Consider the following 22,263-nt stretch of genomic DNA (forward strand, 5'->3'; position numbering starts at 1 on the left):
TATATACTGTAGACTCACCAAATATAATGTATAACAGTAATATTACAATACAAAGTTAAAAATGAAAAAAGGAAAATGAGCAAAAAAGATGAAATACTGAAAGTGAAAAATGGCTAATATTAGGTGTTGAACATCATAATAAGTTGCAAACAAAAATAGTAAGGAGATGCTATTTTTCATTTATTGATTTGGCAAAAAAGAGGTTAGTAATAGCCACAAATAACTTCCATGGACTATGGTGGACATGAACATTCTTTGGCACCTGGAATAAATGTGTAAGTTTGGTAAGATAGGTATTTCTTTGTATTTTGGGTAGAACTCATGACTGAAGCCATATGGCTAGAGTTGTCTGGCCTCCAGTTTAATTCTTCAGAATGTCTCCTCTTACTTTTTAAACCTGTCTATTCCACCTACTGCATATTTGAACCAATTTTTTTTCCTAGCTTGTGTTTACTTTGGGTTTATTTTGGTAGGTTTTTTTCTAACTTCTTGAGAATTTATAAATTTTTCAACCTTTTTTTTTTCCTACTGTATAAATTTCAAGGCTATACGTCCTCTTTACAGCTTTTAGCAGCATCCTACACATTTTGTCTACTAATGCTAACAAAGTCTCCAATTATGGTTTGGAATTTTTCTCAGTTCTGTTGATTTTTGCTACTTCATTCAGAAGCTATGTTATTAGGAGCATATACATTTCTAAAGACAAACTGGCTCTTTTATTGTTATATAATGCCCCACACTATCTCTGGTAAGCTTCCTTGCCTTGTTTTCTTTGTCCGAAATGCACATAGACATGCTAAAGCTGGATTCATTTTGCAGGTTGTATCTTTATTCATCCTTTAACTTCCAACCTTGTAGACAGAATATAAGTGGTTCCTTACTAATTTTTAATCTGGTTTGTTATCAGTTACTGAGGTCTCTTTCTCCCTTTAAGTATATTATCTCTGCTTTTGTATTTTGAAACACGATTTGGCACATAGTACCAATATAACAGTTACATGCCCTTCTGATGGATTGACCCTTTCATCATTTGGTCAGAGATCAGAAAGTGAGGGAGCCTGATATGGAAGAAACTGGGAGGTGTGTTCAAGGTAGAACAAACAGCAGGTACAAAGGTCAGGAGACAAAACCAACTTGTGATGTCTGAAGGACGGTGAGGCCAGTGTGTGGTTAGAAAGACACTTGAGGGGCAGCTTCAGGAGGCGAGGGCCAAAACGCAGCCTGGGGCCAGATCATCCAAGGTCTCAAGGACCAAAGCAAGGAACTTGGTTCTTATTCTAAGTATGGAAGCCAGTGGAGAGTTTTTGATTGTTTTCGTTTTTTTTTTTTGTTTTGAGACGGAGTTTCACTCTTGTTGCCCAGGCTGGAGTGCAATGGCGCAATCTGGGCTCATTGCAACCTCCGCCTCCCAGGTTCAAGCAATTTTCCTGCCTCAGACACCCGAGTAGCTGGGATTAGAAGCATGTGCCACCACGCCCCGCTAATTTTGTATTTTTGGTAGAGATGGGGTTTCTCCATGTTGGTCAGGCTGGTCTCGAACTCCTGACCTCAGATAATCCACCCCCCGCCCTTGGCTTCCCAAAGTGCTGGGACTACAGGCATGAGCCCCCACACCTGGCCTGGAGAGTTTTTAAAAGGGAGTAATAGGACCTAACTTTTGTTTTCAAAAGGCCAGCAACTATGTGGAGAAATGTCTGAATTTAAAAAATAAGTTAATTATGGCTTGGTGCAGCGTCTCACACCTGTAATCCCAGCACTTTGGGGGGCTAAGGCAAGCGGATCGCCTGAGGTCAGGAGTTCGAGACCAGCCTGGCCAACATGGTGAAACCCTGTCTCTACAAAAAAAAAAAAAAAAAAAAAAAAAAAAATCAGCCGGGTGTGGTGGCGCGTGCCTGTAATCCCAGCTACTCGGGAGGCTGCGGCAGGAGAATCGCTTGAACCCAGGAGGCAGAGGTTGCAGTGAGCTGAGATTATGCCACTGCATTCCAGCCTGGGCAACAGGAGCAAAACTCAGTCTCAACAACAACGACAAAAAGTTAAAATAAATTTTAAAAATGAAATACCACACGTGGCCAAATTTTTTTTTTTTTTAAAAGTCCAGGGAAATCAGTTAATAGCCTATTAAAGAGGTCAGTTAGAATGGAGGATTGAACCCACGACTACCTCATCTCCCTCCCATATCCCACTAACACAAATGCCTTTATTTTTTTTTTATTTTTTTATTGAGACAGAGTCTCACTCTGTGGCCCAGGCTGGAGTGCAGTGGTGTGATCTCGGCTCACTGCAACCTCTGTCTCTCAGGTTCATGCGATTTTCCTGCCTCAGCCTCCCAAGTAGCTAGGACTACAAGTGTGCACCACAACATCCAGCTAATTTTTGTATCTGTAGTAGAGATGGGGTTTTACCATGTTGGCCAGGCTGGTCTCGAACTCTTGACCTCAAGTGATCTGCCCACCTCGGCCTCCCAAAGTGCTGGGATTATAGGCATGAGCCACTGCACCCAGCCAAATGCCTTTTTTTTTTTCACACACAGGATCTCTGTCACCCGGGCTGGAGTGCAGTGGCATAACCATAGCTTACTACATCCACGAACTCCTGGGCTCAAGTGATCCTTCCACCTCAGTCTCCTGAGTAGCTAGGACTACAGGCGTAGTCCTAGCCCAGCTAATTTTTTACATTTTGTAGAGACGGAAAGTTTTCACTATGTTGCCCGGGCTGGTCTTAAACTCCCAGCCTCAAGTGATCCACCCGCCTCGGCCTCACAAAGTGCTGGGATTATAAGCATGAGCCACCGCGCCTGGCCCAAATGCCTTTTTATAAAAAGGCATAAACCCACAAGGACAAGGATAATAGGAGATGAAACAACAGCAATAAAATGTAAGTTGAAAGCTGATAAAGGGTGGTGACTCATTTTGTAGCCCCTGGAAAGCTGAATGGCAAGCAGTGAGTAACGTCAAGAAGCAAGCGAAGTTTCCCACAGATGTCTCCCGGCTCAGGAGCCAGCCAGCACCTCTGGATGCGTGATTAAGAAGCCAAATCATCTGGGCGCGTTGGCTCACGCCTGTAACCCCAACACTTCTGGAGGCCGAGGCGGGCGGATCACCTGAGGTCAGGAATTTGAGACCAGCCTGGCCAACATGGTGAAACTCCGTCTCTACGCAGGGCATAGTGGCACGCGCCTGTAGTCCCAGCTGCTCCGGAGGCTGAGGCAGGAGAAGCGCTTAAACCGGGGAGGCGGAAGTTGCAGTGAGCCGAGATGACGCCACTGCACTCCAGCCTGGGTGTCGGAGTGAGACTCTGTCTCTAAATAAATAAATAAATAAATAAATAAATAAATAAATTAAATAAAATGTGGCAGGGATACCAAGGCAGACCCAACAGGAGACAGGACTGCTGTAAGGAGCAACCTTGACTCAAGCACTCTGTCGGCCTTGCCAAACTTGGATTTGGGACTGCATTTTTAGACCCTTTCACCTAACCTTCCTTCACGGTCTTTCCGCTCTTCTAGCCTCCCCTCGATTCCTCCCTACTTTCAGGCGATTGGCGGGTTAAGGAGCTAATTGTTAAGAGGTTTAGATGCTGAACTAAGGAAGGTCTGTTAGGCAAAAGATAGAACCCTTGTAGGAAAAGCCTGGGGCCCTTCAACATGGGTGGAAATACCTGGATGGATACTTCTGAAGCTATTGACTGAAGCTCCCTGAGCCTTCTGGGCTTGTAGAGAAGGCCCATCCTTCCCTACCGGGAGCTATCGGCTTAACAGCTACAATCAAAAAAGATAAGAATGGGCAGTTTGAATCGCGGTGGGACGAAGGAGTCTCGCCATGGGTCTGATTAGCCCTTTCTCTGCCTTGCTTGAGCTTCAGCAGAATTCGAAATGGATGGCGGTAAGGCTGGGAAGGACTCCGGAAAGGCCAAGACAAAGGCGATTTCCCGCTGGCAGAGAGCCGGCTTGCAGTTCCCAGTTGGCCGTATTCATCTACACCTGAAATCTAGGACCACCAATTATGGACGTGTGGGCGCGACTGCCGCTGTGTACAGCGCAGCCATCCTGAAGTACCTCACCGCAGAGGTACTTGAACTGGCAGGAAATGCATCCAAAGACTTAAAGGTAAAGCGTAGTACCACTGGTCACTTGCAACTTGCTATCCGTGGAGATGAAGAATTGGATTCTCTCATCAAGGCTACGATTGCTGGTGGTGGTGTCATTCCACACATCCACAAATCTCTGATTGGGAAGAAAGGACAACAGAAGACTGTCTAAAGGCTGCCTGGATTCCTTGATATCTCAGGACTCTAAATACTCTGCCAGCTGTCCAGTGTTGCGGATTCCAGTGGACTGCATCTCCGTAAAAAACACAGTTTTGCCTTTTTGAAATTCTATGTGAGCAATTTGGAAGTTTAATTAGCTTTCCAACCAACCAAATTTCTGCATTCCAGTCTTAACCCTATTTAAGTATTACTGTGGCTTCAAAGAAGCTATTGATTCTGAAGTAGTGGGTTTTGATTGAGTGGACTGTTTTTTAAAAACTGTTTGGATTTTAATTGTGATGCAGAAGTTAGAGTAACAGACATTTGGTTTTGTACAGACATTATTTCCACTCTGGTGGATAAGCTCAATAAAGGTCATATTACAAACTTAAAAAAAAAAAAAGCCCTCTCCCTCCTCCCCCTCCCCCTCCCCCCTCCCTCTCCCACTCTCACTCTCCCCACGGTCTCCCTCTCCCTCTCTTTCCACGGTCTCTCTCTGATGCCGAGCCGAAGCTGGACTGTACTGCTGCCATCTCTGCTCACTGCAACCTCCCCGTCTGATTCTCCTGCCTCAGCCTGCGGAGTGCCTGCAATTGCAGGCGCGCGCCACCACGCCTGACTGGTTTTCATATTTTTTTGGTGGAGACGGGGTTTCGCTGTGTTGGCCGGGCTGGTCTCCAGCTCCTAACCAACCGCGAGTGATCTGCCAGCCTCGGCCTCCCGAGGTGCCGGGATTGCAGACAGAGTCTCGTTCACTCAGTGCTCAATGTCGCCCAGGCTTGAGTGCAGTGGCGTGATCTCCGCTCGCTACAACCTCCACCTCCCAGCCACCTGCCTTGGCCTCCCAAAGTGCCGAGATTGCATCCTCTGCCTGGCCGCCACCCCGTCTGGGAAGTGAGGAGCGTCTCTGCCTGGCCGCCCATCATCTGGGATGTGAGGAGCCCCTCTGCCCGGCTGCCCAGTCTGGGAAGTGAGGAGCGCCTCTTCCCGGCCGCCATCCCGTCTAGGAAGTGAGGAGCGTCTCTGCCCAGCCGCCCATCGTCTGAGATGTGGGGAGCGCCTCTGCCCCGCGGCCCTGTCTGGGATCCGCCCCGTCTGAGAAGTGAGGAGCCCTTCCGCCCAGCAGCCGCCCCGTCTTAGAAGTGAGGAGCCCCTCCGCCCAGCAGCCGCCCCGTCTGGGAAGTGAGGAGCGTCTCCGCCCTGCAGCCGCCCCGTCCGGGAGGGAGGTGGGGGGCAGCCCCCGCCTGGCCAGCCGCCCCGTCCGGGAGGTGGGGGGCGCCTCTGCCCAGCCGCCCCTTCTGGGAAGTGAGGAGCCCCTCTGCCCGGCCGCCACCCCGTCTGGGAGGTGTACCCAGCAGCTCATTGAGAGCGGGCCATGATGACGATGGCGGTTTTGTGGAATAGAAAAGGGGGAAATGTGGGGAAAGGATAGAGAAATCAGATTGTTGCTGTGTCTGTGTAGAAAGAGGTAGACAGGGGAGACTCCATTTTGTTCTGTACTAAGAAAAATTCTTCCGCCTTGGGGAAAAAAAAAAAAGCAAAGAATGAAGGAGCAGTTGCCTCAATTAAAAGTCATGATTCTTGTTCAGTTTCCAGAACTGAGCCAATTTTCAAATCCAAAATTCACTGATAGGAGGTGGCCAAGACCCTAGGGGTAAGAACCCTGCAATCTCATGGCAAATATATACTGCAAGGATTCCCCCAGTATTTCCCTAAAGGGAGCTATGGTCATTTACTCAGGTAACTATAAACTGGGAGACATTTAAAGGATTCTTGGCACAGGGTCTGAGTTGACATTGATACCTGAAAACATGAGCGTTATCCCGAGCCCCTGCTAGAGTGGGGGCCAAGTACTGGCTGAAGTCCCATTCACAGTGGGCCCAGTGGTTCCATGGTCCCAGTTGGCTTTTCCCAAGTCCCTGATTATACAACAGGAATTTCACGCTTGGCAGTTGGAATAATCCTCATGTTGGGTTGCTGGCCTGTACTGCCTTGGGGTGGAGTGGGGCGGTGCAGATGAGCACCATTAAAGACCTTCGTATAGAATACACAGTGCTGGCCCTTAGCATTTGCAGGGTGATCCCTGCTTTTGCACCCCAGAGAATGACTGTAGGCTACCACAGATGTAACCAACTTCATTTCCGATTGCACTGCAAGGCTGGATGTGATATTGTCACCGTGGCAGACTAGGCATCAGGTACGTGGTGATGCAGCCAGTGATTTGGCAAGTGCATTCTTTTCCATTGTAATTAGAAAAGAGAACCAGAAATATTTGCTTTCAAACAAGAGAAACAGGAATATTCATTTATAGTTTATTTCAGGACTATATTAAGTTTCCCAACTTCTGTCATGATATAGTCCAAAGAGAACCTGGACCACGCAGACATCAAGCAGAACATGACGCTGACCCATTCTATCAGTGACGTTGTGCTGATTGCACAGGACAGATGAGAGGCTCATATACCAGAAGTCTTGGTAAGCTCCTGGGAAGTAAATGCTATGATGACTCAGGGACTGGCTGCTTCAGTGACATTTTGAGAGGTCCAGTGATGGAGGGCATGCCAAGATAACCACTTCAAAGTGAAAGGCAAATTGCTGCATCTGGAATCTCCTACCACAAACAAGGAGGCACAGCTCCTGGTAGAGCTATTTGAGTTTTGCAGGTAACACCCCACACTCTGAGGACTACTATTCAGTGCCTTCCACATGCAGGAATACTTCTCCAGCCTGTAAACCAGGTGACACAGAAGGCTTCCAGCTTTGAGTGAGGCCTGGAGCAGGAAAGGGTTATGTGACAGGTCCAGGCCACAGTGCAAACCACACTGCTACTTGGACCATCTGATCTTCAGACCCTATAGTGTTGGTGGGGTAGGGGTAGTCTGCAGTTGGAAAGGAGGCAGCGTGAGGGGATGGGTAATGGCGAGCTCTGGTGGAAGAATCAGATTGCAGCCTCCTGGGATTCTGGAGCAAGACCATGATATCCACAGCAGAGCAGCTTATGCTGTTTGAGAAGCAACTGTTACTGGAGCCTGGTGGAGATAGAACCCTTGGCCACCAAACACCATGTGACCACATGTCCATAAGTGACTGCTGGGAACTGGGTTCTGTTGGACCCAGCAAGTCATAAAGTCACATGTGTCCAGCAGCAATCATAAAATGGAAGTGATCCATCAGGATTGGGTCCTGGAGGGGCCACAGGGCATGAGTAAGCTGCATGAGCAAGAAGCCCAGAGGCCCATGTCACCCACAACAGATGCACCCATGCCCTCCCCTCGTTATGTGTACAGCCTACTAGGGAGAGTCCATATGACTGGCTAAATAAGAAGGAAAAAGCCCAAGCTTGGTTTACAGATGGATCTGCTCAGTTCATGGGTAGAGCTAAAAGCGGACATTAGCCACACTGACGGGTGGCCCGGAAAGAGGGAACAATGTTCTCAATGGGGGAAGCTGCAAGGAGTAGATACGTATGAGGAAAAGTGGCCTGAAGGGAAAATATGTACAAATTCCTGGCCAATGACCAATGGTCTGAGCATCTGGTCAGGGACTTGGAAGGAAACAGATTGGAAGATTGGAGACAAGGAATCCTGAGAAAGAGGCATGTGGATGTGCATATGGAAAGGGGTAGACAGTTCAAGGACTTCTGATTTGCATGTTAATGCCCACTGGAAACATCTACCACAAGAGACGCACTGAACAACCAAGTAGACAAAATGACTTGCCAGTGGACATGGGCCACCTTCAGTCACCCCAGAACGGCTGGAGACATGAATGGCATGCCCACGGTGGAAGAGACGGGGCTCTGCTTGGGCCCAACAACGTGGATTTTCACTTACCAAGGCAGAGCTAGCCATTGCTGCCTCCGAATGTCCAACTTGTGAGCAACAGGGGCCGATACTGAGCCCCAGTATGGCGCTATATTTCCAGACCAGATCTGTGAAAGCCAACCACATCGTGCCCCTTCAATCTTGGAGGGTCAGCAGTTCATCCTCACCACTTTAGATACCCGGTCATGGATTGACCTTTCCTGACCACAGAGCCTCTGCCAGGCTTGGGGGATTCCTGATTCACAAACACAGAATTACAAGCAGCAGAATATCTGACAAGAGGCCCAACTTCCTAGTGAAGGTGGGGCAGGAGGGGGCCCCTGGCCATAGGGTCCATGGTCATATGACAGACTGCTCCAGGTTGAAGCAGCTGGCCTCACAGAGCTTGGGAGCAGCTTCCTGAAAAACAACGGGAAGTGCTAGCTCGGAGGCACACTCCTTCAAGATTCAACTTATGCACTAAATCAGAAACCTCTAAATGGCACTGTGTCCTTAATCAGAGAATATGTGGATCCGGGACTCAAGGGATGGAAGCAGGAATGGCCCCTTTCAACATGATTCCCAATAGCCCACTGGGGAATTTTATCCTTGTCATCCCCGAAACTCTGGGTGCTGCAGTGTTGGAGGTCCTGATCTCGAAGGGAGCACACTTGCCAGTGGACATGGTAAGGGTCCATTGAACTACAAGTTACGGCCGCCACTGGCATACTTAGGACTTGACATGCCCAGAACCAGCAGGTGAGAAGAGTCACTACAGTGGCAGGGCAATTAACCCTGATTGGCAGGAGGAAGTAGGGCTGTCCAGTGCATCCCAGAATTGCCTGGATCCATTGTAACTGTGAATGGACACATGCAGCAAATCTGGACTGAAAGACTCAGAGCCCTCAGGAGCGAAGATTTGGGTCACACCCCCAGGGAAGCCAAGGCCTCCTGAGGTGATTGCTGAGGATGAGGGGAATTTAGAATGAATGGAGGAGGAGAAAGAAGGCAAGTGCCAGTTGTGGTCTCAAGACCAATGGCATTGATGGCGACTACAGTTCATCCCACTGAATTCTCTCTTCTCAGTTTTCCCCAAGAAAGAGAAGTCCACAGAAATCACAGAGGAGCAGACCCGAATGTATGTGAAGAAGTAGATCTGTGAAGAAAGAGGTGAACTATGGCATAACAGCAATATTTAATGAAATAAAGACAAAATTTTCCAAATCTGATGAATGATATACACCCACAGATCCAAGAAGCTCACAAGCCTCAAGTAGGATAAAACGCATGCACCACCCACACTCATTTACTTATAGACACATCAACATACACGCACCAAGACACACCACAATCAAATGGATGAATGCCAGTGATGAAAAGGGAAACCATGAAAGCAGCCCCAGAAAGATGACGCATTACATACAGGTGAACAGCATAAGAATGACTGCAATCTTCTTTTAATTTTTATTTTTTAGAGATGGAGTCTTGCTATGTTGCCCAGGCTGGTCTTGAACTCCTGGCCTTAAGCAATCCTCCCACCTCAGCCTCCCAAGAAGCTGAGATTACAGTTGTGTACTACCGTGCCCAGCTGGTGCAATCCTCCAGTCAAAAACTACACAAATCAAGGCTGGGCACTGTGGCTCATGCCTCTAATCCCAGCACTTTGGGAGGCTGAAGCGGGAGGATTGCTTGAGGCCAGAAGTTCAAGACCAACCTGGGCAACATAGCAAGACCCTGTCTCTACCAAAAAAAAAAAAAAAAAAAAGCTTCACAAGTCAGAAGAGAAGACAAATGACTGGACAATGAAATATGACTAAAATTCTTAACATTTCAGTCAATGAAGTCAATTCAGAGGAGAAATATGAGTTCTGGTACTTGTCTGGACACCCAGTAAAACCAAAATGTACTAGAATAAAAACATATAGAATGATTCTGAATATCTTGGAGGAAAACCCCAGAGACAATAATGGAGCACTCTTTTTCCCTCTCCTCTTCTCCTCTCCCCTCCCCGCTCCCTCCTTCTCCCCTCCCCTCCTTCTCCCCTCCCCTCCCCTTCCCTCCCCTCTCCTTTTCTTTCCTTTCCTTTGCATTTCAATGGCTACAATTGAAGCACTCTTTAATTCCCAGATCACCAATATTCTTAAGACAAAGAGGATAATATTACACAAAAAACACAGACAGCTGGGCGCAGTGGCTCACACCTGTAATCCCAGCACTTTGGGAGGCTGAGGCGGGCAGATCACCTGAGGTTGGGAGTTCGAGACCACCCTGACCAACATGGAGAAACCCCATCTCTACTAAAAATACAAAATTAGCTGGGTGTGGTGGCACATGCCTGTAATCCCAGCACTTTGGGAGGCTGAGGCGGGCAGATCACCTGAGGTTGGGAGTTCGAGACCACCCTGACCAACATGGAGAAACCCCATCTCTACTAAAAATACAAAATTAGCTGGGTGTGGTGGCACATGCCTGTAATCCCAGCTGCTCGGGAGGCTGAGGCAGGAGAATTGCTTGAATCCAGGAGGCGGAGGTTGTGGTGAGCCGGAGATGATGCCATTGCACTCCAGCCTGGGCAACAAGAGCGAAACTCCGTCTCAAAAAAAAAAAAAAAAAAAAAAAAACCCAGACATTGGCCAGGCACGGTGGCTCATGCCTGTAATCCCAGCACTTTGGGAGGCCGAGGCAGGTGGATCACGAGGTCAAGAGATCGAGACCATCCTGGCCAACATGGTGAAACCCCATCTCTACTAAAAATACAAAAATTAGCCAGGCATGGTGGTGGGCACCTGTAGTCCCAGTTACCCAGGAGGCTGAGGCAGGAGAATCACTTGAACCCAGGAGGCGGAGGTTGCAGTGAGCCAAGATTGCACCACGGCACCCCAGCCTGGCCACAGAGCAAGACTCTGTCAAAATAACAATAATAATAATAATAATAATAATAATAATAGAAACACAGACATTGAAAACTCCAAGTCAAAAAGTGATTCATTAGCACTGGATTCTGAGTGTGAATTTTAGGAACACCTTAACCAAATTATTTCTTCGTATTTTCTTTTTCACAAGAGTGATATATGATTAAAATTTATGTCTAGCAAGTCTAAAATAGCTCTTTCAATAAATATAAAAAGTTAAATTCTAAGTGATAGGATGAGGTTGTCATGGTTAAATTGGCAGCATCTTTTTCATTATTATGGGTTATAAAATAAAAGTTCATCTTTCGGCCGGGCGAAGTGGCTCACGCCTGTAATCCCAGCACTTTGGGAGGCTGAGGTGGGTGGATCACCTGAGGTCAGGGGTTCGAGACCAGCCTGACCAATATGATGAAACTCCATCTCTACTAAAAATACAAAAATTAGCCAGGCATGGTGGTATGTGCCATAATCCCAGCTACTCAAGAGGCTGAGACAGGAGAATTGCTTGAACCCGGGAGGTGTTCAATATCGGCCACTGCATTCTGGCCTGGGCAACAAGAGCAAAACTCAGTCTCAAAAGAAAAAAAAAGTTCATATTTCGGCCTGGTGTAGTGGCTCACCTGTAATTCCAGCACTTTGGGAGGCTGAGGCAGGTGGATCACCTGAGGTCAGGAGTTTGAGACAAGCCTGGCCAACATGGAGAAACCCCGTCTCTACTGAAAACACAAAAATTAGCTAGGCATGGTGGTAGGTGCTTGTAATCCCAGCTACTTGGGAGGCTGAGGCAGGAGAATCACTTGAACATGGGAGGCGGAGGTTGCAGTGAGCTGAGACCACGCCATTGCACTCTAGCCTGGGTAACAAGCGAAATTTCATCTCAAGAAAAAAAAAAGTTCATCTTTCAACAACTGAAGACGTTTAGATTCTTTTTTTTTTTTTTGAGACAGCGTCTCACTCTGTCGCCCAGGCTGGAGTATAGTGGCATGATCACGGCACACTGCAGCCTCACCCTGCCTGGGCTCAGGTGATCCTCCTACATTAGCCTCCCGAGTAGCTGGGTCTATAGACACACAACACCACCTATTTTTTGTATTTTTTGTAGAGATGGGGTTTCGCCCACCATGTTGCCCAGGGTGGTCTCAAACTCCCAATCTCAAATGATCCACCCACCTCGGCCTCCCAAAGTGCTGGGATTACAGGTGTGAGCCACCACGACTGGCCCTAGATTCAATTAAATAAGATTATTTAACACTGTTCAAGGAAAAAGAGCCAACATAGTAAGACCTGAAACAAGATACCTCACTAGTTTCAGAAGAGAATTAAAGAACCTACTGGGGGTGGGTGAGGTGGCTCTCGCCTGTAATCCCAGCACTTCAGGAGGTGGAGGCCGGTGGATCACTTGAGGTCAGGCGTTTTAGACCAGCCTGGCCAACATGGTGAAACCCCATCTCTACTAAAAATACAAAAAAAGTAGCTGGGCGTGGTGGCACATGCCTGTAATCCCAGCTACTCAAGGAGGCTCAGGCAGGAGAATCACTTGAACCTGGGAGCAGAGGTTGCAGTGAATGCCACTGCACTCCAGCCTGGGGGACAGAGCAAGACTCTGTCTAAAAAAAAAAAAAAAAGAAGAAGCTACTAGGCTCATAAGAAATGGGTGAAAGGGGCCAGGTGCAGTGACTTACACCTGTAATCCCAGCATTTGGGGAAGCTGAGGCAGATGGGTCACTTGAGGCCAGGAATTGGAGAGCAGCCTGGACAAATTGAGAAATCTGGTCTGTACGAAAAATACGAAAAATTAACCAGTTTCATAACCCATTCTCAAAAAAAATAAATAAATGGCCAGGCGTGGTGGCTCACGCCTATAATTCCAGTACTTTGGGAGGCCAAGACGGGTGGATCACGAGGTCAGGAGTTCGAGACCAGCCTGACCAACATGGTGAAACCCTGTCTCTACTAAAAGTATAAAAATTAGCTGGGCATGGTGGCACACGCCTATAATCCCAGCTACTCAGGAGACTGAGGCAGGAGAATTGCTTGAACCCAGGAGGCAGAGGTTGCAGTGAGCTGAGATCGTGCCACAGCACTCCAGCCTGGATGACAGAGCGAGACTCAGTCTCAAAAAAAAAAAAAAAAAATTTAAATAAATAAAATAAGTACAGACAGGATCTCCCTATGTTGCTCCCTAAATAAATAAAATAAGTAGAGTTCAGGCTGGTCTTGAACTCCTGGGATCAAGTGATCCTCCTGCTTTGGCCTCCCAAAGTGCTAGGATTACAGGCATGAGCCACCACACCCGGCCAAGACCCTGTCTCTTCAACAAAAAATTTATTTTAAATTAAGTAGGCATGGTGGCTCACACCTGTAATCTGAGCATTTTGGGAGGCTAAGGTAGGAGGATTGCTTGAGCCCAGGAGTTCTAGGCTGCAGTGAGGTATGATCATGCCACTGCACTCCAGCCTGGGCGACAGAATGAGACCGTCTTTAAAAAAAAAAAAAAAAGAGTTTTGAGGGAAAACAGGAGGAGGCAAGGAATAATAGGGAGGCAAAGAACACAACAGAACTCCAAAAATAAATTATCTTAGTGATTTTGTAAAGATCTCTGAATTTTTAGTTGAGTTATTTCTTTTCCTTTTCTTTCTTTTCTTTTTTTACCTAGCCCAGGACAAAGACGAATAGTTGGATAATTTCTATTAACCTACCTTCGCTGATCCTTTCACCAGCTCTGTTGAGTCATGTGGTAAGTTTATTGAAGAATCTCTGGCACCAGCTGTTTAATTTCTAGCACTTATTTATTTATTTATGTTTGAGAAAGTCTGGCTGGAGTGCAGTGGCCTGATCTCAGCTCAATGCAAGCTCGGCCTCCAGCATTTAAGTGATTTTCTTGCCTCAGCCTCCTGAATAGCTGGGATTACAGGCATGCACCACCACACCTGGCTAATTTTTGTATTTTCAGTAGAGATGGTGTTTCACCATGTTGGCCAGGCTGGTCTCAAACTCCTGACCTCAAGTGATCCTCTGCCTGTGCCTCAGCCTCCCAAAGTTCTGGGATTACAGGTGTTACAGATGTAAGCCACCCTGCCTGGCCTTTGTAGCACTTTTTTTTTTTTTTTTTTTTTTGAGACAGAGTTTCTCTCCTGTTGCCCAGGCTAGAGTGCAATGGCGCGATCTCAGCTCACCGCAACCTCCGCCTCCCAGGTTCAAGTGATTCTTCTGCCTCAGCCTCCTGAGTAGCTGGGACTACAGGCATACGCCACCATGCTCGGCTAATTTTGTATTTTTAGTAGAGACAGGGTTTCTCCATGTTGCTCAGGCTGGTCGCAAATCCCTGACCTCAGGTGTTCTGCCTGCCTCAGCCTCCCAAAGTGCTGGGATTACAGGTTTAAGCCACCGCACCCAGCCCTTTCTAGCACTTTTACTTGACTTTCTTTCTTTCCTTCCTTCCTTCCTTCCTTCCTTCCTTCCTTCCTTCCTTCCTTCCTTCCTTCCTTCCTTCCTTCCCTCCCTCCCTCTCTCCCTCTCTCCCTCCCTCCTTCCTTCCTTTTTCTTTTTTTTTTGAGATGGAGTCTCACTCTGTCACCCAAGCTGGAGTGCAATGGCATGATCTCGGCTCACAGCAACCTCCGCCTCCTGGGTTCAAATGATTCTCCTGCCTCAGCCTCCTGAGTAGCTGGGATTACAGGTGCATGCCACCACACCCGGGTAATTTTTGTATTTTTAGTAGAGACAGGGTTTCACCATGTTGGCCAGGCTCGTCTCAAACTCCTGACCTCAAGTGATCCACCCACCTTGGCCTCCCAAAGTGCTGGGATTACAGGTGTGAGCCACCGCACCAGGCCTTTCTAGCACTTTTTTTTTTTTTTTTTTTTTTGAGACGGAGTCTCGCTCTGTTCCCCAGGCTGGAGTGCCGTGGCCCGATCTTGAGTCACTGCAAGCTCTGCCTCCCGGGTTCACGCCATTCTCCTGCCTCAGCCTCCGGAGTAGCTGGGACTACGGGCGCCTGGCACCACGCCCAGCTAATTTTCTGTATTTTTAGTAGAGATGAGGTTTCACCGTGTTAGCCAGGGTGGTCTCGATCTTCTGACCTCGTGATCTGCCCGCCTCAGCCTCCCAAAGCGCTGGGATTACAGGCAAGAGCCACCGCACCCGGCCTCTAGCACTTTTATTTGACTCTTTCTTGCTGTTTTCATCTCTGTGCTGCAATTTCCCATCTGTTCATGCATGTTGTCCACCTTCTCCTCTAGAGCCTTTACCATAGTCATCACAGGTCTTTGAAATTCCCTGTCTAGGCTGGGGGCTGAGGCAGGAGAATTGCTTGAACCCGGGAGATGGAGGCTGTAGTGAGCTGAGATTGTGCCACTGCACTCCAGCCTGGGTGACAGAGCGAGCCTCTGTCTCCAAAAAAAAAGAAAAAGAAAAATTGACAACATGTATCAGGAGTCTTTTTTGTTTGTCCCATTTCAGAGAATCTTACCTAAGGCAAATAATACGAAATACAGAAAAACTGTGAGCACAAACTTACGTTGGCATTATTTATATTATTGAAAAATTGGACATAGCTTAAGTCAATGATTCTGTCACCTATTATATAGGCTATTAACCTTCTATGAACTTTTCATGATGTTCACACAAAAATAAAATCACCCGGCAACTCCGCTCTCAGAATGGATCCCTGTCATTAAGCGACACATAACTGTAGTATCAGTTTTCTTAATCTTTCCTCATTAGACATTTTTAGCTGATGAAATTACAGATATCTTTTTTCTCTGACTTTTTTCCAACGTTTGTAAATATGCTATAATGATAATAAACTGCGTACTTTCATCATCAGAAACGCCTACGCACAAACCTCCTGCAGAGAGAGCAGAATGTTTCTCCCACTGGGGGGCCCCAGACCCTAAGCTAAGCAGCTGCGATGACCTCCCAAGCGAGGGAGTAACCACGGCAATTGCTTTGCCTTCTCCCTGTGAAAGTTCGCTTTTCACTGTTTGTTCTCTTTTGTTCCACAGCTGGCCATTGTCCCGCTCCTGATTTGGACTGTCTACTTGCCTTTTCCACAGAGACACCGGTGCCCTCAGCCCAGTACCCTCTTGCCAGTGGTTTCTCATAGAGAGGAGCTCTCTCTTAATAGTTTCTACGTGGTCTGAACAAGAGGATTTTTAAATTCCTCTTGGAATTTAAAAACAAAACAAAAACACAGAAAATGATACTTCCTAAAAAGTAAGTGCCTTCTCTGAATCTACCCTTTTCCAAACTGCCCTACAAAGAACATATTTCAATTCAATTCGTGTATATTTATGAAGTATGTGCAGTCTGGCAGGAACTAACGGTGTGGAGGCCAGGGGTCAACAGATGGGTAAAATCCAGGCCTTCCAAGCCTGAGCCCATGGTCGCCAGCCCATGTGGTAGGAGCACGTGAGTAAGCGGTGGACAAGGTAGAAATGGGGCTTGTTGATTATTAGACTGCTCTGGATTCAGCATGCTGAGGCCTTGGGTGCAGCTGGCCAAACGGAGGGCAGCTCATGCGGAATCGATGAGCTCTCTCACAATACAACAAAGCTCCAGTCACCAGGAAGCTGACCTCACAGTCTAGACTCAGATCCCTGGATTCATCGACCCCTGTGGGGTCCTCTTGCATCCAGTGCCCACCAGCCCACTGACTCCCTCTAACGCCCTGTTCTGTTGTCAGAATCTGTGCTGCTGAATGGCGAGCTCAGCCTCTGGTGGACCCTTCATTCCCTGGTTCTCTTCATTGTCCAGAATCTCCCGAGACTCCCAACCAGTAGGTAGTGGAGTCGGAACATGCACTTGGGTTGGCCAACCTGCGGTCTAGGGCTCCATCACAAAACACACTGCCCCGTGGTCTGGCCTCAGGAAATTCGAGAGTTTCCGAAGAGGTGTGGATGGATGCCGGATAGACCCGCGGGACACCCCTGCAGCCTCTGTAGTGCATTGGCAGATGCTGTGGCGAGGCTTCTCTGGGTATTGTGAATATCCTGCATGTGTATCAGGGACTTAAGCACTTCTATTTCTGCTGCCTGCCAGGCATGTGTCTAACTCCAGCTCAGGTAGTGGGGGCTCCCCTTAAGAAAATGCCATGCTGTGGACATGATAGTGAAAGTGGCATTTCTGAGTGAGCAGGAGCATTTTTGGCTGAAAGGTGGAAAGGAAGATGCGCAGGAGGGGCTGCAGAGGAAGACGAAAGGAAAGAAAATGATAGAAGCCAATGTAATTCACTCCTTCACTGACCAAACAAATATTAAGGTCAGTGCAAAAGTAATTGTGGTTTTTGCCATTATTTACTTACAAACTGCTTTGAAAGGGCAAAAATGAATGCCTTATGGTCTACCTGGAAGATACAAATATAGGTAAGCAACTACAGAAGTAGGGTACCTGGGCTGGGCACGGTGGCTCATGCCTGTAATCCCAACACTTTGAGAGGCCCAGGTGGGAGGATTCCTTGAGCTCAGGAGTTCAAGACCAGCCTGGGCAACATAGCAAGACCTCATCTCTACAAAATACAAAAAAGAATTAGCCAGGCATGGTGGTGAGCACCTGTAGTCCCAGCTAGTTGGAAGGCTGAGGTAGGAGGATTGTTTGAGCCTGAGAGGTCAAGGCTGCAGTGAACTATGATTACACCCCTGCACTACAACCTGGGCAAAGGATCAAGACCCTTCCTAAAAAAAAAAAAAAAAAAAAGTAGGGCAGAAAGTTATAGTCCTCCCAAGTGAAGTAAATTATCGGAAATCGGAGTGACTACTTTGCATTGGAAGGTTTTATAGAAATGGTGGTATTTAATCTGTTTCCAAAGGTCAGGAGTTGAGCTACTGGAGTTAAGGAGGTATACTCTCCAGGTAAGGAGTCCAGCACCACCAGCCTCTTAACTAGAAGGGAGACTTCCTGGGACCAAGCGTGGAGAGAAACTGCAGGGCTATCCCTGCTAAGACCAAAGGCCCACCTTCCAGCCTCTTCTAATAGACAAGCAGGCTCCGGGGAGGGACACAGGGGCAGCCAGTACCAGGCTCTTTCATCCAAGGTAGGCAATAGCCTTTTCCGATGAACTAAGCCCAAACTGGTAGTTGGCAAATAAAGCTACTTGCTCTTGTTAAGACTATGTCTTTCTGGTCGGGCGCAGTGACTCACGCCTATAATCCCAGCACTTTGGGAGGCCAACATGGGCAGATTACTTGAGGCCAGGAGTTCAAGACCAGCCTGGGCAACATGACAAACCCCATCTCTACTAAAAAATACAAAAATTAGCCGGGTGTGGTGCCACACACCTGTAGTCCCAGCTACTCGGAGGGCTGAGGCAGGAGAATTGCTTGGACCTGGGAGGTGAGGTTACAGTGAGCTGAGATTACACCACCGCACTCCAGCCTGGGTGACAGAGCAAGACTCTATCTTAAAATAATAATAATAATAATAGGCTGGGCATGGTGGCTCATGCCTGTAATCCCTACACTTTGGGAGGCTGAGATGGGTGGATCACCTGAGGTCAGGAGTTTGAAACCAGTCTGGCCAACATGGTGAAACCCCGTCTCTACTAAAAACACAAAATTAGCTGGGCATGATGGTGCGCGCCTGTAATCCCAGCTATTTAAGAGGCTGAGGCAGGAGAATTGCTGGAACCCAGGAGGCAGAGGTTGCAGTAAGCCGAGACCACGCCATTGCACTCCAGCCTGGGCAACAAGAGTGAAACTCCATTTCAAAAAAATAATAAAATAATAATAATAGATGTCTTTCCCAGATGTCTGGGACCATCACCATGTATCAAGGCCCCTACCCTTCAAGCTAGACAAGGAGTTCTTTGAGGACATTTAATCAGTGTAGAAAGACCGAAGAGGCAAGCTGGGCGTGGTGGCTCATGCCTGTAATCCCAGAACTTTGGGAGGCCAAGGTGGGCGGATCACGAGGTCAGGAGATTGAGACCATCCTGGCTAACATGGTGAAACCCCGTCTTTCCTAAAAATACAAAAAAAAAAAAATTAACTAGGCGTGGTGGTGGGCGCCTGTAGTCCCAGCTACTCCGGAGGCCTCATGAGGCAGGAGAATGGCGTGAACCCGGGAGGCGGAGCTTGCAGTGAGCAGAGATCGCGCCACTGCACTCCAGCCTAGGCGACAGAGCAAGACTCCGTTTCAAAAACAAACAAACAAACAAATAAACAACAACAACAACAGAAAGACTGAAGAGGTTGTTCTTGCAGAAACAGGATTCCTGGGAGCAAACAATTCCCTGGGACTATTCCTCAGCAGAGGTCCTCGGGAGCCTCTGAGCCCTCAGTGACTGGGTCTTACAGACGAAAGAATGAAAAACAGGAGAGTGAGACAAACTCCAGATATTATTGTTGTTAATATTAGTGCTGTTTATTACTCATGAGAGTAAAAGCATGAAAGTGCGAAGAGAGGGAAAAGTAGGAAAGAGGAAGCAAAAAAAACGATCATTTGCCCTGAGAGACATGGCCGCAAATCATCACACAATGCCCAGGAGAGTGATCTGTGGGGCCCCTGCAGCAAGTGTCAGAGAGAGAGGGGGAATCAGAAAGTGCCCCTCAAAGCAGGTTCTTAAAGGGAAGAGAAGGAGAGTACCTGGCAAGAGCTACTACTTTTCTTTTTGTTTCTTGCCTCCACCAGGGACCCATAAGATGAGCTATAAATCATGAGGCCAGCATGGTGGTGGGCACCTGTAGCCCCAGCTTCTCAGGAGGCTGAGGTAGGAGGATCTCTTGACCGCAGGAGTTCAAGGAGGTAGTGCACAATGATGGTGCCTGTGAAGCTACTGCACTTTAACCTGGGCAATATAGTGAGATCCCACCTCTAAAAAAAGATGAGCTGGCCGGGTGTGGTGGCTCATGCCTGTAATCCAAGCACTTTGGGAGGCCAAGGCAGGCGGATCACCTGAGGTCAGGAGTTCGAGACCAGCCTGACCAATATGATGAAACCCCATCTCTACTAAAACTACAAAAATTAGCTGGGCATGGTGGCATGTGCCTGTAATCCCAGCTACGCGAGAGGCTGAGACAGAAGAATCACTTGAACCTGGGAGGCGGAGGTTGCAGTGAGCCAAGATCACGCCATTGCACTCCAGCCTGGGCAACAAGACAGAAACTCTGTCTTAAAGAAAAAAAAAAAGATGAGCTACATATCACCTCTCTAGGCTGACCATACACACACACACACACACACACACACACACACCCCACATACACACAAACACATCCCTACCTTTCTGGAACAATTCTAACACACTTGAGCAAAAGGAACTGTGAACAAAATTTTATCTATACTTGCTTTCTGAAGACTGACAACACTCACGAGATGTCAGAGTTAATGTAATAAGAGAAAAGAATGGAAAAGAGAAGTTCAGCATTCATTTGGTTTAAAAACAATGAAATATGATAAAAAGAAATTTCAAATGTGTCCTTTCTTTCCCTACTTCTCCCACCATTTTAAAAACAAGGAAACGAAGCCTAGATTTGCAAGAATAAAAGGTCTGGGTTTATTTACCTGTTGGACTCTATACCAGTTATTGATTCATTGCCTCTCACCTCTGAATTCACCTTATTTGACTGCTTTGCGAAAATTAATCTGAACCTTTTCAAGAATTTGCCGTTGGCACTGAAGTTTTGCCAGTAGAGGGCGCTCGAGAAACATTGCAGGAGAAAGTTTTGCCTCCGGCACGGTGGAGTCTCAGCGGGGTTGGCAGGGGCGCGTGGTTTCGCCGGCCCCCAGCGCCTTTGGCTCACAGGTTCTCCAGGGCCCTCCTGCTGCCATACACAGCCAGCAACACTCAGTGGCCAGTGGCTTTCCCCTGCAACCTCCTAAGGTGGTTTGTAGCCAAGGCGCGGTAGTGAGACATCTTCCCATAAACAGCTTTCCCCAGCACCCTACAGGACTGATTTCTAGCAAGTTTCACCACTATGGCACCACAGCAACTTGTCCGCCGTTTAGTAGCCATGACTGAGCCATGGATCTCAGCCCACGGAGTATGGAGTTGGTAACACATATATTATTGCATAATCATGCCAATCTCCTGCTATAGAGAATAATTCTTTATAGTAAGCTTTTCCTGTTCAAATTACTATACGGTTTTTCTCTCTCTGGATTGGTCCTAGATGGATACAGACATTTAAACAAAGCTGGCTTCTATTGTAGCTGCACCAGATTTGCAGGGGGGCGTGCAGTGCGGGGGTGGGGGGCTGTCAGGGGTATGGGTTGGGGGGTGGTGTAGGGTAGATCATGTTTCTGAAGACAAAAATTTTGTACATAGGAGTAATCTATTGTATTTGTTGGCCAAGCATGGTGGCTCACGCCTATAATCTCAGCACTTTGGGAGGCCAAAGTGGGCAGACTGCTTGAGCCCAGGAGTTCAAGACCAGCCTGGGCAACATGGAGAAACTCTGTCTCTACAAAAAATATTGTCCCAGCTACTTGGGAGGCTGAGGTGGGAGGATCACTTGAGCCCAGGAGGTTGAGGCTGCAGTGAGCCATGATCAGGCCACTGCATCCAGCCTTGGCAACAGAACAAGACCACGTCTCAAAAAAAAAAAAAAAAAAAAAAAGTATTTGTTGCAAATTATCAAAACTGCAACAATTAATGAGAAACAGAGACAATTCTCCATTGTTCTGTACATTTTGTGAGTGCAACAAATACCCTCTATTCTACACTATGTTTTCTCTTTTTTTTTTTTGAGACAGAGTTTCGCTCTTGTCATCCAGGCTGGAGTGCAATGGCGCAATCTCAGCTCACTGCAACCTCTGCCTCCCGGGCTCAAGTGATTCTCCTGCCTCAGCCTCCCAAGTAACTGGGATTACAGGCACCCACCACCCCGCCAGGCTCATTTTTATATTTTTAGTAGAGACGGGATTTCACCATGTTGGGCAAGCTGGTCTCGAACTCCTGGCCTCAAGTGATCCACCCGCCTTGGCCCCCAAAGTGCTGGGATTACAGGTGTGAGCCACCGCGCCTGGCTCTGGACTATGTTTTCATATAGGATGTTTGAATGGCCAACCACGTGGAAAATATAGTGTCTCCCTCTAGAGACAAGAGCAAGTTCGTTGTCTTGGAAGATAGAGCAAAGGGCAGGTGTGCTCACTGCCCATTATAAATGATAAGATTCCCAATTCCCTACACACCTATAATGCAGCCTTCTGTGTGCACTGGAGTCATCTGACCCTCCACATTGCCCTGTGGGATTAGGACTTTGAGAACTGGTGCAAAAATGTTGGTAGTCTGGCTGTTGCTGTTGCCGTGAGTGATAAATTGCCCTTCAGCTCTGGCCCTGGATTCTGATGTCTTCAACCAG

The 22,263-nt window shown here is 47.6% G+C and overlaps 1 protein-coding gene across 1 annotated transcript; it reads left to right on the plus strand.

The window, feature by feature from the left end:
• Positions 1 to 3,853: 3,853 nt before the first annotated feature.
• On the plus strand, positions 3,854 to 4,651 carry LOC129524322 (histone H2A.Z-like). The gene has a single exon (XM_055349626.2). It carries the CDS (start codon positions 3,875 to 3,877, stop codon positions 4,259 to 4,261), a length of 387 nt encoding a protein of 128 aa, XP_055205601.1. The 5' UTR covers positions 3,854 to 3,874; the 3' UTR covers positions 4,262 to 4,651.
• The last annotated feature ends 17,612 nt before the right edge of the window (positions 4,652 to 22,263 follow it).

The sequence above is a fragment of the Gorilla gorilla genome, chromosome 7, assembly GCF_029281585.2.
Source record: "Gorilla gorilla gorilla isolate KB3781 chromosome 7, NHGRI_mGorGor1-v2.1_pri, whole genome shotgun sequence".
NCBI lineage: Eukaryota > Metazoa > Chordata > Mammalia > Primates > Hominidae > Gorilla > Gorilla gorilla.

Coding starts and splice junctions, on each gene's coding strand:
- LOC129524322 (XM_055349626.2), top strand. CDS start 3,875: ATGGATGGCGGTAAGGCTGGGAAGGACTCCGGAAAGGCCAAGACAAAG.